This window comes from Herpailurus yagouaroundi, unplaced genomic scaffold (genome assembly GCF_014898765.1).
Source record: "Herpailurus yagouaroundi ecotype Mexico unplaced genomic scaffold, PumYag 139, whole genome shotgun sequence".
NCBI lineage: Eukaryota > Metazoa > Chordata > Mammalia > Carnivora > Felidae > Herpailurus > Herpailurus yagouaroundi.
This window is the reverse complement of record NW_024412394.1, coordinates 63,297,491-63,314,950: the sequence shown is the minus strand read 5'-3', so window position 1 is coordinate 63,314,950 and position 17,460 is coordinate 63,297,491. Positions and strand designations below refer to the sequence as shown.

Genomic DNA, 17,460 nt, shown 5'->3' with positions numbered 1-17,460 from the left:
AGCTTGTAAAAGAATAAGCCTTATTCATGCTTATCATATATGGCATTTTATTTATTTATTTAAAAAAAATTTTTTTTTTTCAACATTTATTTATTTTTTTTGGGACAGAGAGAGACAGAGCATGAACGGGGGAGGGGCAGAGAGAGAGGGAGACACAGAATCGGAAACAGGCTCCAGGCTCTCGGCCATCAGCCCAGAGCCTGACGCGGGGCTCGAACTCACGGACCGCGAGATCGTGACCTGGCTGAAGTCGGACGCTTAACTGACTGCGCCACCCAGGCGCCCCCATATATGGCATTTTAGAATGTGCTTGGTAGTTTTATTATTACAAGTATTTTAATAATTCAAATTGTCTGCATTATAGGAAAGTATGAATTATACACTAATAAACTTTGTGCTGATATTTAGCCCTGTGAATCTTCTGTCCTCTGGGTCTTTGGTTTTTGCTTAAAATAATTAGAATTCCCCAAAGGTAGGGGAAAGTAATCTAAGGAGGAATATCATAGTATCATTAGTAATCACTAGTTTATTGAGTTTATTTGTAATAGTTTTACTCGTTGAAAAATTGCAGAGTTTGAATTTCTCTTATATTTTAGAAGTTTGGAATTAAATTTCTGTAAATGAACTTGGTGATTTCTGTTTATGTTTTCTATTGCTTTTTTACTGGGTAATTTTGAAAAGATTTTTTGTCATCTTATCTCTGTATTAGCTTTTGTAAGGCAAAATAACTGTAAAGGAGTTGATTTAAACTAGATGGCTTTGGGATACTTTTTAAACTAGTAGGTACTTACTTTCTTGATAAAGTTTAATGGATTATTGTGTAATCACATTTTTTTATTTGTAAAAAATTTAGTTACGACAAGTTCTGGAACATTTGTCTCAGCAAAGTGAGAGCCAGTACCTGAAGATTCTAACAAGCCTTGCTGAAGTTGCCACAACAAATGGCCATAAACTGCTTAGGTAAGTGTTTCAAAATATAAGCAAATCAATAGGCAGCAGAATCTGTCAGCTTTGTCTCCTTTCAGGCTTTTCTGGGAATAGTTTATTTTGTTGGATGTTTTTGTCAGTGGTAAGATGTTCTAAATTTTGCTGACTTATTATTGTTTTGTTTTAACGGACCAGAGCAATCAACTATTACTGGGAAATTTTAGTCTCTCTAGAGTGAAGAAAAATAGGGACTTACTTTGGATTTGGATAGGTTTCTAAAATTTTATAAAATGATAGGTTAGTCATCTAAGTAAAATATACATGAAGAAGAATCAAGGAAATTTAGGAGTCTTTTGTTGTTGTTGTTCCTCCCCCAAGAAAATAGTTTGGGAATCAAATCGTGATCTCTAATTTATAGAACTCTGGGTACAGGCTACTGTTCAGGGTCTCAGCATACCTTCATGATTCCTTACAAAGTGTTTGCCCTAAACTGTCCCCCTCTGTTCAGTTCTTTATTCTTTCCAAAAGACGCTATGGTTTTAATGGCTGATTTTTATGTTCTTGGAGGTAATGCCTTTATATTACTTGCATTTCTATATATGCCTTTTCCTGCAACTTTACATTATTGTATATGGTTAGCTGCCCCAAATAGGAACAAACAGCCACTTAGAAATGGTTAATGTATTCTTTCTTAGCTTATAAATTTGGCCCACTTCTAATATGGATGCTTTTCCCTGGGTAGTTTTCATTTCACTTCTCTCAGTACACCCAACTCTTAGAACAGGTCATGGTCTTATCTCTGTGGTCGCAACTGGAGTTTCTTCCTCCCAACTCCATATTTCTATATATCAGCTACATTGTCAAGTCCATTATGTTAGCCCCTTTCTGTCTTCTTTTGGGGTTTTCATATACTCAGACCAGAATCACACTCTATAACATTTATGTAGAAGGATCTTTGCTAGGCCCCTTAAACTCCGTGGTACCAAGGTTACCCTCTTGTTTTCTTTTAGCCATTAAGTCTTTCTTCAGTTCTACTCACTATACTATTTGCTAATTTTTTATAATTCAGTTTCTAACTTTGAGACTACTTAAGATTCTTTTTATGGGATTCATTGAATTTCACCTTTATATAATGTTCTCATTTTATTTAGTCGTTTCCATTAATCCATTTATTTGATGAGGGCTTTCTGTGATTCAGACATACTAAAGGCATGGCTCAGGAGTCTGCCAGACTCAGGTTTAAATCCAGATATCACTATTTACTGGGTGATCTCAGCAAGTGACTGTTTTGAGTTTCCCTTTTTCATATACCCATCCGTCTAATACATACTTTTGAGTGCCTACCATCCCCCCAGGCCATCTGGTAGGTGATTGTGAATAAAACAGACAAGATCTCTCCCTGTATTTAATTTACAGCCTAGTCAGGATTTTGTTTCCTTATTAGAAAATGGTAGTAAATATCCTCTTAATGAATTGTTGTAAAAATGCAATGATAAGATACTGTAAAGTGCCAAGCATAATGTTTGGCCCATAGTTGAGATGGTGATGATGATTATATAAATGGAAAATGCCAGAGATAATGATGATTATTTTAAACACCCTGTTTTCCTGTATTAGAAAAATGTCCTGTTTTTTCTTCCTAAATCTTTTGTCCTATGTTTTGCTTTTCCACAGTAAAGAGAAGGCCTATGTTTTTAAATGTTTATGGTTTTATTTTAAGTTCATCTTTAATACTTACAACCAGACACTAAGCTAAGGAGCATTGAAATACATTATTTTATTTAAACCTCACAATAATTTTGTTATTTAGGTAGTAATTTCCATTTTACGTGGAAGAAAACTGAAGTTAGCAACTGACCAAGCTAATACATAGAAGAGTGAGGATTCCTATTCTCATTAATAGAGAGCAGATTCTGGGTTCCAATCTAGCTCTTAAAAGTAACCGGGAGAGGGGCACCTGGGTGGCTCAGTCGGTTGAGCGTCGGACTTCGGCTCAGGTCATGATGCCGCAGTTCGTAAGTTCAAGCCCTGCGTTGAGCTCTGTGCTCACAGCTCAGAGCCTGGAGCCTGCTTCAGATTCTGTGTCTCCCTCCCTCTGCCCCTTCCCCGCTCATGCTCTGTCTCTCTCTGTCTCTCAAAAATGAATAAACATTAAAAAAAAAAAAAAAAAAAGTAACAGGGAGATGAGTGGAACAGAAGTACGGTAGGAAAAAGGGGGCCATGGCCAGAACGACTTTTAAAACTGTTTTACTAAACTGCACTGCCTCACCACCTACAGTGCTACTTTTCAAATGCTCTATGAAATCTGCTAATTATGGCCATTTTGGGGCTCTAAGTATCTTTTTCTTTTATTTTTCTAAATGTTTATTCATTTTTGAGAGAGAGTGGGGAGGGGAAGAAAGAGGGACAGAGGGTCTGAAGCAGGCTCTGCGCTAACAGTGGCAAGATCATGACCTGAGCCAAAATCTGACATTCAGCCTACTGAGCCACCTGGGTACCCATAAGTATCTTTTTCTTGAGATTGGTAGTGAGTATTGGTTATTAGAATTATATTAGAATTTATTGTGTTGTTTACTGTTTTGGGAAGTCCCGTGTTTCTCCTTCACTACCTTTACCTGACACTGTTACCACTCTCGCCAGTTGTGTGGGTTCTTCATTCCCCACACCAGGCAATTCTTTGAACACCAGCTGGTGTACAGCTTTTCTCAGCTTTGAAAACTATCCATCTAGAGACACATCAAGTCTCATAGGTTAAGGACTCTTTCTTACGAGACTGCTCCCACTTTCAGATGCCAATTCCAAGTAGTAAATCCCCAGGTTAGCCATAACTTCTCTCTGACTTCACTACAAATTAGAAGTTCTCATGACCTCCTTCCCCTTGGGTTTGGTTATTTTTTAGAACAGCTCACAGTATTCTGGGAAACACTTATTTAGATTTGCCAGTCTATTAAAAGACACAATAAAGGATGCAGATGATCAGCCAGATGAAGAGATACAAAGAAAAAGGTATTGGAGGATCTCGAGCACAGGAACTTCTGTCCCCATGGAGTTGAGGGTGCCACCCTCCCAGTATGTGGACGTGTTCACTAATCTGGAAGTTCCCTGAACCCCATAGTTTTGGGCTTTTTGTGGAGGCTTTACCCTGTAGGCATGTTGATCATTAACTCCATTTCCAGTCCTTCTCCCCTCTCTGGATAACGTGGGGGTGGGGTTGGAAATTCTAAGCTTCTAATCATGGCTTAGTCTTTCTGGTGACCAGCCTCCATCCAGGAGCCCACTAAGATTCACTTCAGTAGAACAAAAGACAACTGCTGTCACCCAGGAAATGACAAGAGATTTAGGAACTCTGTATCAGGAACAGCAGTCAAAGACCAAATATTGGAACAAAAGATGTTCCTAGTGCTCTTATTACTTAGGAAATAATGAGGGTTTTAGGAGCTTTGTACCAGGAACCAGGGGTAGAGACCAATATATATGTTTTCTATTGCCTCACAGCTGCCAAGGTAGAATAAGAGGGTCTCAAATACAAATTACTCCCTCCTGAGGGTTTATGTTTCATGGTACTTTTGCAAATTGTCTCCCTTTTGTTCATTAATTTATAAATCATTTTATGCTTCTTAACCCACAATGGGATATAATTTTGGCCGCTTTAATAGAAATTTTAATTAAGAAAACTGATTCAAATATATATTTAGTGACAATTGAGATGTTAATTAGCTTACTTTTGAAAAAATGGATAGCCTTTTGTCTAACCAATTCTGGGAATATTTACTAAAGATAATAAATATGTACTTAAAAATTTTTTTAATGTTTTTTAAAATTTATTTTTGAGAGAGAGAGAAAGAGAGAGAGGGAGGGGGGGAGGGAGACACAGAATCTGAAGCAGGCTCCAGACTCAAGAGTGTCAGCACAGAGCCCGACACAGGGCTTGAACTCACAAACCGCAAGATCATGACCTGAGCCAAAGTTGGACACTCAACCAACTGAGCCACCTGGGTGCTCCTAGATAATAAATATTTATTTGCAGTCCCTTTTGCACATAATGTGTTTGACTAAATAAGTGAATTATCTTACTTTCTGTATACTTATGATTAAAGATATAGTTATCAATGTGCAAATGAACAGAGAAATCATAGCTGTTTGCTTAGTAAGACATTGAATGAAAGTATACTTTCACATATAAACCAAAGGTAAGTTCATGGATAGGGCCTTGATTTAGGAAACTAATGTTAAAACTTTTATATTGAGACCTTATGGCTTGGGAAGAAATTACCATTTTATGATCAAGTGGAGAAAGATATGATGAAGTTTAGATTTTGTGATATTTTTGTATAATACTAAAGATATTTCACTTGTAAAGTGAAAAATAACGTTTTTTAAATCAGTGATTCAGCTTGGAAGAATTTTAAACTGGTTATAGTAATATAAAATTATTAGATAGTGTTTATAATTGAGAGTCATATTCAGATTCCATTGTTCAGAAAATACTTCTTAAGTCATGAAATGTTTCCTAGATCAGTTATTTAAATATTTAAATGTATGGTAATTTTGCAGAGGAAAGTCAAATTCACCTCTTTCTCATAGAAAAATTTGAGAGTCATCATAGTTAACTTTTCCAATAGTCACAACACAATAAAAGAAGGAAGTAGTTTCAGCCAAACTACATTTCTGTTTTGTCAGTGTCAACAATCTTACGATATAAAATTAGAAACACTTCATAAAGACAAATACATAAAAATCAATACAAAGTTACTAGAACAAAAAATTTTGTTAATATGATGTAGGTATCCCAGTTCAATACAGTATGGATAGCAGTAACTGTCATATTTTACTAACAGTTGTAACTGATAGCTAATTTTTATTGAATATTTTTAACAATTTAATAATTCTTAGAATGAGAAACAACATGAATATTGAAGTGAAAATGTCAGGAAATTTTGGGTTCACATGTCACCAGCAGAGAAAATTCGCTCTAGTTGGCACTTACACACTGGAATTCTTAGAAGTAGGCATTTGCTATTTCCACATTACTTATGCATTTTATTTATTTTATTTTATTTTTAAGTTTGTTTTGTTTATTTTGAGAGAGAGAGAGTGAGTGGGGGAGGGGCAGAAGGAGACGGAGAGACAGAATCCCAAGCAGGCTCTGCACTGCCAGCACGGAGCCCAACACGGGGCTTAAACCCAAGAACTGTGAGGTCTTGACCTGAGCCAAAACCAAGAGTTGGACGCTTAATCAGCTGAGCCACCCACTCACCCTACTAATCCTTTTAATTATTATTACTGACGTATAGTTGACATACAATGTTGTGTAAATTTCAGGTGTATAACATAGTCATTCAACAATTCCATGTTACTCAGGGCTCAACATGATATGTATAGTTACTATATGTCACCATACATACATACAGTGTTACTACAGTATTATTGAGTATATTCCCTATGCTGTACTTTTCATCTCCTTGACTTTTCATCTCTGTGAGCTGGGTAAAATACACTTGGGAGAATTTAGGGTAAGCTATGATAATTAATATATATAATCATAACCATTCTGCCCAAAAGTTTATGTAACTCTTTACTCTGCTTTTGTGCTACCATTAAAATACAAGATAATGGATGTTAGAGATTCCAAATTAAACAACCCCCTGAACAACAACAACAAACTTTTTTTTTTTTTAAAGATCTGCCACTTGTTTCAATACAGATTTAGCCTAACTCCTACAATTTCTCTATGGAAGAATAGTTGATTGATATTTGTAATGATGAACAATTCCCAGGCACTATAAAATTATGAAGGGCTTTTTGATTTGTCAAAGAAGGTTTATATTATATTCAGTATTGTGTTAATTGGATTTGAGTTCTTTTTTTCTTCACAGTGGTGTGTATATCCTATATTTATGTACAGTCATAAGACTACTAAGACTACCATTAGAGAACTGCCTTGATGCTGATAATAACTTTAAGGTTATTCAATTTGTAAGTGTTCTGCTATATGTGAACAATTGGTTACTATTCTGGGGTGAGGAGGGGAAATGAGGTTATGGATAGAGTAGAAAGTTCAGCTTCTACAATAGAGTTGTAGGTTGACTTGAGAACATAATCAACATTTCTATTTCTCTGTGAAATGTCCTCAGAATTCCCAAGAGTCCGTTTAATTTATAAATATACTTTTGGAAGTGAAAGTTAGAGATTGCTTAAAGTTGATGCCTCAAGAAACCGACTGTTGGTGCTTTCCTTCATATTTGTGCTTTGATTATTGGTTCTATTCTGGTTGCTTAAACATTAATAATTCATTCATATGCAATCCAAATAATGTATAGCAACTTCCTATTAAACAAAGCATTCCGTTCCCTATCACAATAGGAAGGAACTTCGCTAGTTATATTAGGAAACAGATGATTAATGTGATGAAAATGTTTTAAATTAAGTATTTTAAGATGTAATTTGTTTTATTCCACCTAACCTGTTCGTATTTTAACTTTTATTTTCAGCTTGTCTAGTAATTATGATGCTCAAATGAAGAGCCTTTTAAGGATTGTGAGGATATTTTGTCATGTCTTTCGAATTGGTCCATCCTCTCCCAGTAATGGAATCGATTTGGGCTACAATGGGAATAAAACTCCAAGAAGCCAGGTGTTCAAGGTCAGAAAAGTATATGATGTTGTTAATAAGATAGACAAAAAAGAGATGAATGTGACAAAGCATGCATTCATTAGTCAGAAACCTCATAAACTAAGTTTGGTTCATACTCCTATCACATTTTAAGGTAGACACACATTTCTCCTTTCTCCCTGTGTAATCAACAGCAATTCTTAAGTGGTAAGCTTTCTGTATTTTTCTTACAAGTAACATTTTAATTCCATTAGTGTTGTATTCAAAGGGTAAAGATACTTAATACTTAAATCTACTTTTTAAAATTGGATTACAGGTTTTAAATGTAGCAATATGCAGCCATCATGCTTTTTAAAAAATTATTCAGAAGTAAAGAAAATAACTAGTTTTCTTTTTTTTCCTTGTGTCCATTTTTTTTAAAGTTTTTATTTTAATTCCAGTTAGTTAACATACAGTATTATGTTAGTGTCAGGGGTACAATATAGTGATTCAGCAATTTCATACATCACCCAGTGCTCATCACAAGTGTCCTCCTTAATCCCCATCACCTGTATAACCCATTCCTTCTCCCCACTCCCTTCTGAAAATACCTAGTTTCTATTTAGAGGTTATTATTGCATATTTTCAGAAGGGAGTTAATGTGTGTGTCCATATATGTGTTTTAAAAGTAAGTTTACTTTCATTTCCTGTGTTTACTACCAATTAATTCCTGGGACTCTTCAAGGAAGAATCATTGAGGTATTTCTTTTCTCTTCTTAAAAATAAAAAAATATATATTTATTTATTTTGAGAGAGAGTACAAGCAGGGGAGGGACAGAGAGAGAGGGAGAGAGAAAGAGAATCCAAGCAGGCTCATCAAAGTCAGCGTAGAGCCTGATGCAGGTATCAATCTCATGAACTGTGAGATCATGACCTGAGCCAAAATCAAGAGTTAGATGCTTCACTGACTTAATCACCCCGGCACCCTGAGATATTTGCTTAAAATATTTGTATTGCTTCAGCTGCTTCCTGTAAGACCCAAGACAGTGTTGCTACCTAAGTTAAAGTATAATTTTATGAATTAAGCAAAATGAATGTGGCTATAATTGTTATTGTTAAGGCTTTTTTTTTCTTGAGGCGTATTTTTAAATAACTCAGATTTTGGACAAATGTGTAACTTTATAACTGTTTTCATATTAGCTTTTTAAAGGTAACTTATCTTAAGAAATGTTCATGGTACAAAATTTGCTTTTGGGTTCATGAAGGTTTGTATTTCTTTAAATAGTCTTTTGAGTATAAATATAGGTTATCTATCCAAAAAGTGATATAAACATTTTTGTCACTTTCTAAAAAACTAGTTATGATTGACAGCTTTACTGTCTGTAAAATTTGAAGTAAAACTAATGACCAATGCTAAGTGATTCTTTTCTTACATGGAACTTTTTGGGCACCTACAAATAAGTGCTTTGTAAGCATTTTGACACTGGTGGATTTTAATAGCTAAAATAGGTACAATAGGCTTTTAGAAAGATGTGTGTAAGGGTCTTGCATCTGTTTGTGTTCTTCACTGTTTCTCAAGAGTTAGTGCAGAAAAGAGTTTTCATCTGTTTGTGTGTGTGTGTGTGTGTGTGTGTGTGTGTGTGAGAGAGAGAGAGAGAGAGAGAGAGAGAGAGAGGGAGAAAGAGATTGACTTATTTTTTTCCTTTTTTTCCCCTATTGTGCCACCTCCTGGAAGAAGGCAGTTATACAACTTTTTGTAATTCAAATTTTGGCTTTTCACATACCACTTCTTCAATACTAGTTTGGAGTCATAAGTTACTATCTTTGTAAAATTTGAATCTAAATATTGATCCACTATTTTGTCAGTGTTATTTTAAGTGAGTTTTACTGCTTAAATAGTCACATTACATGCAGTTGTTCTTAATGTATTCTGGTATGGCTTGTGCTGATTTAATTTTCTGCTTATCCTTTCTACTTACCTATAATGATGAATAGAAAATCAAATCAGGTATAGATAAAGTCACTATTCTCCAAATTGGGTATAGATTATATTCACTATTGTCTGTTTTTTTGTTTTTGTCTTTGTTTTTTTGGTTTTCTTTTTTTTTTTTTTTTTTTTTTGGTTAAAATTTGAGTCTGCCATGTGTTTGGTAATGATCAGAAAATAAGTATGTGTTAATTTGTGGCATCTCTATAGGAATTTTGTGCTTGATTTAAAATGTTAGTTTCCTATCTAGCCAGTCAATACTGGTATAACAGAGTAGAAAAGGGTATCTCCCTGGTTTTCTTTGAGCTTTTCTTTTGTGAAATCTAAACTCTGTTTTGATTATTATATCAATGACATATATATTACAAAAAGCTCTTTTTTTTCTAATTTCATTTGTTAGTATCTTTTTTTAAGGGATTGTTTTATGCATCATTGACAACTGCTTTTGCCTTGACCCGTTGTTGTTTTTTTTTTTTAATTTTGACCTTACACTTCGGTAAAATATTTTTATTACAAAACTACCTACGTTTTTAAAAACATTAAATGTTACTCTTATAAATTTATTAGTCTCTTGACATATAATTTTATGAATTATATTTTATGACTGGAGGATGACAAAATGATGCCCTCCCACTTACAAGGATAAAAAATAGAAACTACATTGTCATCTATTTATATAAAATCTTCTGTTCATTGTGGGGTGATTCAGAGTTGTAAAGATCATAACCATTTCCTGAGTTCCTGCAATGTTAGACTGGAAAATACCATTTTAATTTTTACCACATTTTGTCTAAGGTAGCCATTGATCCCTACTTTCCATTTCATTAACTAGGTACTCTAACATGTCACTTTATTGTTAGGATTAACTAATGGGTTTTCCATTACGAATGAGTGGGTTTATAGGCCATGTGGTTTTAGTAGGTGAAATTGTTTAACATCCTGTTACTAGTTTTCTGATTTATCTTAGAAATCTTTTAAGTTAATCTTAACACTTAGCCATTTTTTCAGTGTTAAGAGATTTTTATCTAATGCCTTGGGAACTTCGGAGCATTTGAAGAAGGTAGTTATGTTTATTGAAGCAGTGTGAACATGGGGAAGACAGTTTAGACTTACTGAATCTTGATATGCTCTTCTTTTGTGACTAGTAAGCTGTGACTATTAATACTTACATAAAATTGTAATTGGGAAAGTTTGGAAGCTGAGAATGATTGAGAAACTTTTAACTTCAAAATCTTATATTTTGGATTGTAACATTTGACATTATCAAGCTGAGAATAGTGAGACTTTACTGTTAAATTTCAAGAGTGTATTTCAAGATACTATTAAAGAACTTAATTTAGTAATGCTTTCCTGTCAAATTCATATCTCACGTTGGTACATGGATCTTAAATTTTTAAAAAATTGTCCAGCAAGTTTGAGATTATATATTATAGCTTTGAAATAGAACTTAAAATGTTTTGAAAATTGTGTATGATTGCCAATAATGTGAAATGAAGCAATATTTCACAATGCCGAGATCTGCTAATGTTTTCCATAGTCATTGGCTCATTTTTCAGTAAAAGCTGATATATATACGGTGCTTTATATCTTTATTTTTTTGGTGCTTTGTGTCTTAGCTAATGTTTTTATCATTATTATTTATGAATATAGAAAGCATCATAGATAAGGCTTGAAATTGTTTATTTTTAATTTTAAAAATTTATTTTAATCCTTTTTATCTGTGGCTAGTACCACAGTTAGAAATTAAAGTTATTTTCACAGTACTTTTTTTGTTGTTGAGGCATGACTTTGTGAACAGATCTTCAAAGGAAAACTCTGTAGGTAAAAATACCTTGAGGTTGGGATTTAGTTTTAATACATATGTGAATGAAGAAAAAAAAGATACAAAAAAGAGAAGAGTAAAGAAAGGCCTAAGATGACGTACTACTTCTTTTTTCTCCTCATTCTGTTTTAATTTTTGCTGTGTTCCTTTATTGAAACTCTTTCTAGACTATCATTTTTACACAGATATGGGCTTTAAAAATTGTTTCTGGATTATTCAAAACTTGCCTTTAATTTTTACACATTGTCAGTATTTAAAAATAGGATTGTTGGGTGCCTGAGCGGCTCAGTCAGTTAAACGTCCAACTCATGATCTCAGCTCAGGTCTTGAGCTCAGGGTTGTGAGTTTGAACCCCTCTTTGGGCTCCATGCTGGGTATGGAACCTACATTAAAAAAAAAAAAAAAAGGAGGGGCGCCTGGGTGGCGCAGTCGGTTAAGCGTCCGACTTCAGCCAGGTCACGATCTCGCGGTCCGTGAGTTCGAGCCCCGCGTCAGGCTCTGGGCTGATGGCTCGGAGCCTGGAGCCTGTTTCCGATTCTGTGTCTCCCTCTCTCTCTGCCCCTCCCCCGTTCATGCTCTGTCTCTCTCTGTCCCAAAAATAAATAAAAGTTGAAAAAAAAAAAATTTAAAAAAAAAAAAAAAGGAGAGAAAGAAAAAAATGGGATTGTTGCTGGTTGTTGCTGGTTCAGGCTCAGTGCTCTCATCTGTGTGAGCAGCAGGTATCATTTCTTGCCTTAGGCTTCATCTCTATCCAGTGTGCTGTTTTTGTAGGTTGCAGTCCTCATTTAGAGGCCAATTATTCCTTTTGCCTTTTGTTTCAAGAAGTTTTACATTACCACCTGTTCTTTCTATTTTGGAAGTTCATTTTGTGATGTACAGCTAAAAGTTTTAGTGACGTAAAATGCTCTTTTTCATTCTTTACAGCAGGTTTGATGTTTTGCTCACGAGAATTAAGACATTTTCTGTGCAGGTATCATCTCAGTGTTTATGGCAGCTGGTGCCTCTTACCCTTCCTTTGAAGCAGCTCAGGGATCCTGAATCTTGCAGCTGCTACGCCTAACCATGGAAGAGCCCTCTTTGTTGGGGAGAGGGGTGCTTATTTCAACCTCAGAGAGTATAATCAGTTTCTCACTTTGCCTACCTGTTTATGTAGTATGTACTAACTAAATATTTGTTGAAAGAAGGGACTAGGTTTTTGTTGATGATAGGGGGAGCTTTTTTTGCTTTATTTTGTTTTGTTTTCTGCTTTTTGGTTTAATGTTTAAGTGAAGACTTAAGATTGATTTAATTATTTGCAAATCTAGTAAGTCAAATAAATATTCTCAAAAAGACAATGTTCTGCAAACCTGAAGAAAAGCTGAACACACAGCAGAAGAACTTGTTAGAAAATAATCATAAAGAATTTCCTGGAAGAACATGTTATTTAACCATTTCTTAAACTTCCAATTATAGTTGTGTAATCTCTTTCCGTAAAGTAAGATTTTAATATTTAAAAGTAACATTTCTTTTGGTTGAAATATTGTGGGTCTTTCTGAAGCGCATCGTCTAGTTTGTAGCATTCTGTGATCCCATAAGAAACAAAAAGATTAACTCTTATATTCATTTGCAGAAAGACAGTTTATCATTCTCAACAGTAATATTTAAAATGGTATATAGCTTTTCAAACTCCCCCTGCCCCCCAGCTTCTTCGTCACACCCCCAGTGTGACTTCTTCTGCACCACATTTAGGGCTCCCTGCTCCTGCTAAGATAGTGCTGCCATCGTCTCCCTCCAGATGCCATCATGATTATCTTCCAGAACCTCATCAGTCATGATGAGATGTTCTCTGACATCTATAACATCTGGAGATCATGGGTGGGTTGTGCCTGGAGGTGGAGGGGAACATGGTTGGTAGGACTGAGGGTAACATTGGTGGATCGTTCATTGGTGGAAATGCCTCCGTTGAAGATCATGTGTGTGAAGGTACCAAAAGCACAGTAATCACTGGTGTTGATGTTGTCATGAACCATCACTTGCAGGAAACCAGCTTCACAAAAGAAGCCTACAAGAAGTACATCAAATGAAATCAATCCAAGGCAAGCTCGAAGAACAGAGGCCAGAAAGAGTAAAACCTTTTATAACAGGGCCTGCAGAACGAATCAGGCACATCCTTGCTAATTTCAAAAATGACCACTTCTTTATTGATGAAAACATGAATCTAGATGGCATGGTTGCCCTGCTGGACTACTGTGAGAGTGGTGTGACCCCACATACGTCCTTTAATGATGGTTTAGAAATGGAAACATGTTAACAAATTTGGCTGTTACTCTGGATGTATCTTCTGTTGTCATAAGTGGTGGCTCCTCATCCACACAACACCAGGACTTAGACAAATGGGACTGATGTCATCTTGAGCTCTTCATTGATTTTGACCTTGATTTATTTGGAGTAGAGGCATTGTTTTTAAGAAAAAAAAATACGCATTTAAACTCATTTGAGAGAATGGCCTCTTGGTTTAGTACATATTTAAATCCACCCTGTGTAGTGTCCTGGGGAAGCTAGAGCCTGGTTGTAGACTACTGCTAGAAAGCATAAGACTTCCTGCAGATAAGTCTACAGTGAGAACTACTCTGGGACTGCAGTATTAAAAACAAGAACCCAAAGTCTTAATTCTGAGTTCAAGTAAACGGAAAGACCATGCTCATAGCTGTGCCAACATTTGAAGTGGATTCTTTACACATTTCATCACCTACAAACAGAAGTAGTGAACTCTGGGAAAGATTACTAAAAGAATAAAAAGAGACTAATACAGTTGGAAGCAAAAACAAAACAAAACAATAGTGTAGGAATGAAGGAGCATTTAAGTGCTATCTTTCTCCTTGACCCTGACTGTTAATTTTTTTTTTTAATTTTTTTTTTCAACGTTTATTTATTTTTGGGACAGAGAGAGACAGAGCATGAACGGGGGAGGGGCAGAGAGAGAGGGAGACACAGAATCGGAAACAGGTTCCAGGCTCTGAGCCATCAGCCCAGAGCCCGACGCGGGGCTCGAACTCACGGACCGCGAGACCGTGACCTGGCTGAAGTCGGACGCTTAACAGACTGCGCCACCCAGGCGCCCCAGTTAATTTTTATTTGGGGTTAAAAATGTTCTTGCAGACCTTTTTTCCCACCAGTTTTATTGAGATATAATTGACATATAACATTGTGTAAGCTCAAGGTGTATAATTTGATAATTTGATACACATATACATTACCACAATAAGGTCAGTTAACACATTCTTCACTCACATTATTACCATTTTCTTGTCATGGTGACAACATTAAAGCTTTACTTTCATAGTAACTTAAAAAAAATTTTTTTTTAATGTTTATTTATTTTTGAGATAGAGCATGAGCAGAGGAGGGGCAGAGAGAGAGGGAGACATAGAATCTGAAGCAGGCTCCAGGCTCTGAGCTGTCAGCACAGAGCCCAACATGGGGCTCAAACTCATGAACCATGAGATCGTGATCTGAGCCGAAGTCAGACGCTTAAGCAACTGAACCACCCAGGTGCCCCCATGGTAGCTTTCAATTTACAGTACAGTATTGAAAACTAGACATGATGTTGTATATTAGATCCCTGGTAGCATTCTTTTGATAGTACTTGGGCATTTATACTTCTGCTTGTTAAAAATTACTAGTTATTAGGGATGATGTAAATATTTCATCTCCTTTAGTACTTAGTCCTGTTGTAGCATTTGTGATTACATAATATTTTAAAAAGAAAATTTCATTTGCTGTTAGTTTACAAAAGACATTTCATTATTTTTAAAAGGAATATTTTAAATAGTGTAAAAAAAAGAAACAGTTTACTCCCTCCCTTTTTCTTTTTCAAGCTGTTAATCTTTACTTGGAATTAAGGATTTGCTAGTCAGTTTTGATAGTTGCTAGTCATTAGATGGAATTTGTGTATATGTGTATGAAAGCATATGCATGTGTGTGCATATATATAAATACTATGTAAAATTTTTAAATTTTTCTCCATAAATTTTCAAAATTCTATGAATTACATGAAAAGAGTACAATAAAGCTTTTATTTTTTAAGTTTATTTATTTCTTTTAGTGATCTCTACACTCTCTGTGGAGCTCAAACTCACAACCCTGAGATCAAGAGTCACATGCTTCACCAGCTAACCCAGGCAGGCACCCCAGAACCAAACTGTTCATTAGACTTTTTAGGACTTCTTATTTTTTTTTAATTGAAAAAAGACAGTTGAAAATTGTTAACACATGAATATAGTAAAGGTTGGGGGATTGTATATTTAAAAGTAATATATGCTTTTAGAACTAAATATTTGAAAATTTTTAAAAGAGGAAAGATTGCTTATGAATTTTTTGTTAGATTTTAGGTTTTACCTTTTTATTCCAAGGAATAAATAAATACAAATTAAATTTTTGCTATAAATGAAGAAATTGTTATTTATGTGGCATTCATATGTTTTGTTATTTACCTTCAGGCACTGCTGTCACATTAACTTGGGAAAGGAGCAGTAGCTAGAGTAAATTTTCTCTTTTATAATATTTGCTTGAGTGAGTTTTTTTATCCTGGAATTTAAGAATGATGTTAAAAAAACCCTTCTGTTTTTCTCCTAGCCTCTTGAATTGCTTTGGCACTCATTAGATGAATGGCTAGTTTTAATAGCTACAGAATTGATGAAAAACAAGAAGGATTCAACGGATATCACTTCTATTTTGCTGAAACAAAAAGGCCAAGATCAAGATGGCACTTCCATTCCTCCATTTGAACCTCCAGGACCTGGGAGCTATGAAAATCTATCCACTGGCACAGGGGAATCTAAACCAGATGCTCTTGGAGGGAAACAGGAAGCCAGTGCAGACTGTCAGGATGTTATTTCTATGACAGCTAACCGGCTAAGTGCTGTCATTCAAGCCTTTTACATGTGCTGTTCTTGTCAGATGCCCCCAGGGTAAGAAGGTTTCTGCTTATTATTTCCTTTTCTGATAGATGAAGAAAAGCTATGATTTTTTTGGTAATTTCAGTAACAAACAATAATTTGTTGATTTTAGGTTCTGTTTTGATCTCTTTTAGGACACTCATTGTACTAATCTAGAATTGGTTTAAAATATTTGAGTTTTAAGCATTATATAAATGATTAACATGTAGAATGGTGAATGTCACTTTGTGCAGGATTACTTAATTTTGTATTCAAAGTGTATAGAGCAGAGATGTTTAAATTTCAAGGTTTTTAAAAAGTCACTGTTCATATCCTCTATTAATGAAAAGTTCTATATATTTTTTCATCTTATAAATTGACTAGGCATGCCTAGTTTTCCAAACACAGATCTTTTTTTTTCTTCTGCTAGGAGCCAGTCCAATTGTATACATAGTTACCAGATTTGCTTTATCACCAATTTCCGTCCATACGTTCTGATTTTTTTATCCCCCACAGAATGACTTCACCCCGTTTCATTGAATTTGTCTGCAAACATGATGAAGTTTTAAAATGCTTTGTTAATAGGTAAGGCTTTCTTGGATTCATAGATTGCTCTTGTAGGCTTTTCTTTCTTTGCTTACAGTGTTTATCTCAACAGAAATAATGTTTTTCTTCTGTTACAATTCAAAAAATGCTCAATGATAAGTAAAAATATAGTAGGTATAGATTAATATTTTTCTTTTGTTTCAGTATCTGTATATCTGAATTTGTATTTCACTTATTCATCCTTCCTGTCCATTTAAACAAAATATATTTTTCTTTTAGAAATCCCAAAATTATATTTGACCACTTTCACTTCCTCCTTGAATGTCCTGAGTTGATGTCAAGATTCATGCATATCATAAAAGCACAGGTAGAGATTTCTCTTAATCTTGTTTTTAATCTGTCTAATGAAAATTAGTTTTTTAATTTGAATATTTTTTAGTGAAATAATTATTATACTTGAGACCTCTTGCTAGAAGGAGTGAAATTACCTTATTCTTTACTTCAGTATGTGGAATTACATTAATATGTTACATTAGTGTGAGGGGCATTTTTTTATCTTCAAGAAGTGTGTACTGAGTGTCCAGTGTGTGCAAAAGCTTGTGCAAAGACAACAGAACACATTGCCACATTTCCTGAAATGAGTTTTATGGAGCATTAGTCCTATAAGGCTG

At 34.9% G+C, this 17,460-nt stretch overlaps 1 protein-coding gene and 1 pseudogene across 7 annotated transcripts in view; both read left to right on the top strand.

The window, feature by feature from the left end:
* Positions 1–17,460, top strand: part of HACE1 (HECT domain and ankyrin repeat containing E3 ubiquitin protein ligase 1) — a 124,068-nt gene that overhangs the window by 48,294 nt on the left and 58,314 nt on the right. For 6 of the 7 annotated variants that reach the window (XR_005789926.1, XM_040474271.1, XM_040474272.1 and 3 more), the window contains 5 exons: positions 854–960; positions 7,419–7,569; positions 15,942–16,276; positions 16,760–16,828; positions 17,069–17,156. Coding sequence is in view for 6 of the 7 variants with exons in the window: in XM_040474271.1 (XP_040330205.1) it covers positions 854–960; positions 7,419–7,569; positions 15,942–16,276; positions 16,760–16,828; positions 17,069–17,156 (750 nt within the window). In the remaining variant the exon portion in view is untranslated. The remainder of the gene's footprint in view (positions 1–853; positions 961–7,418; positions 7,570–15,941; positions 16,277–16,759; positions 16,829–17,068; positions 17,157–17,460) is intronic. The other variant, XM_040474269.1, reaches the window with a different exon arrangement.
* LOC121029834 (translationally-controlled tumor protein-like) lies at positions 12,738–13,779 on the top strand (annotated as a pseudogene).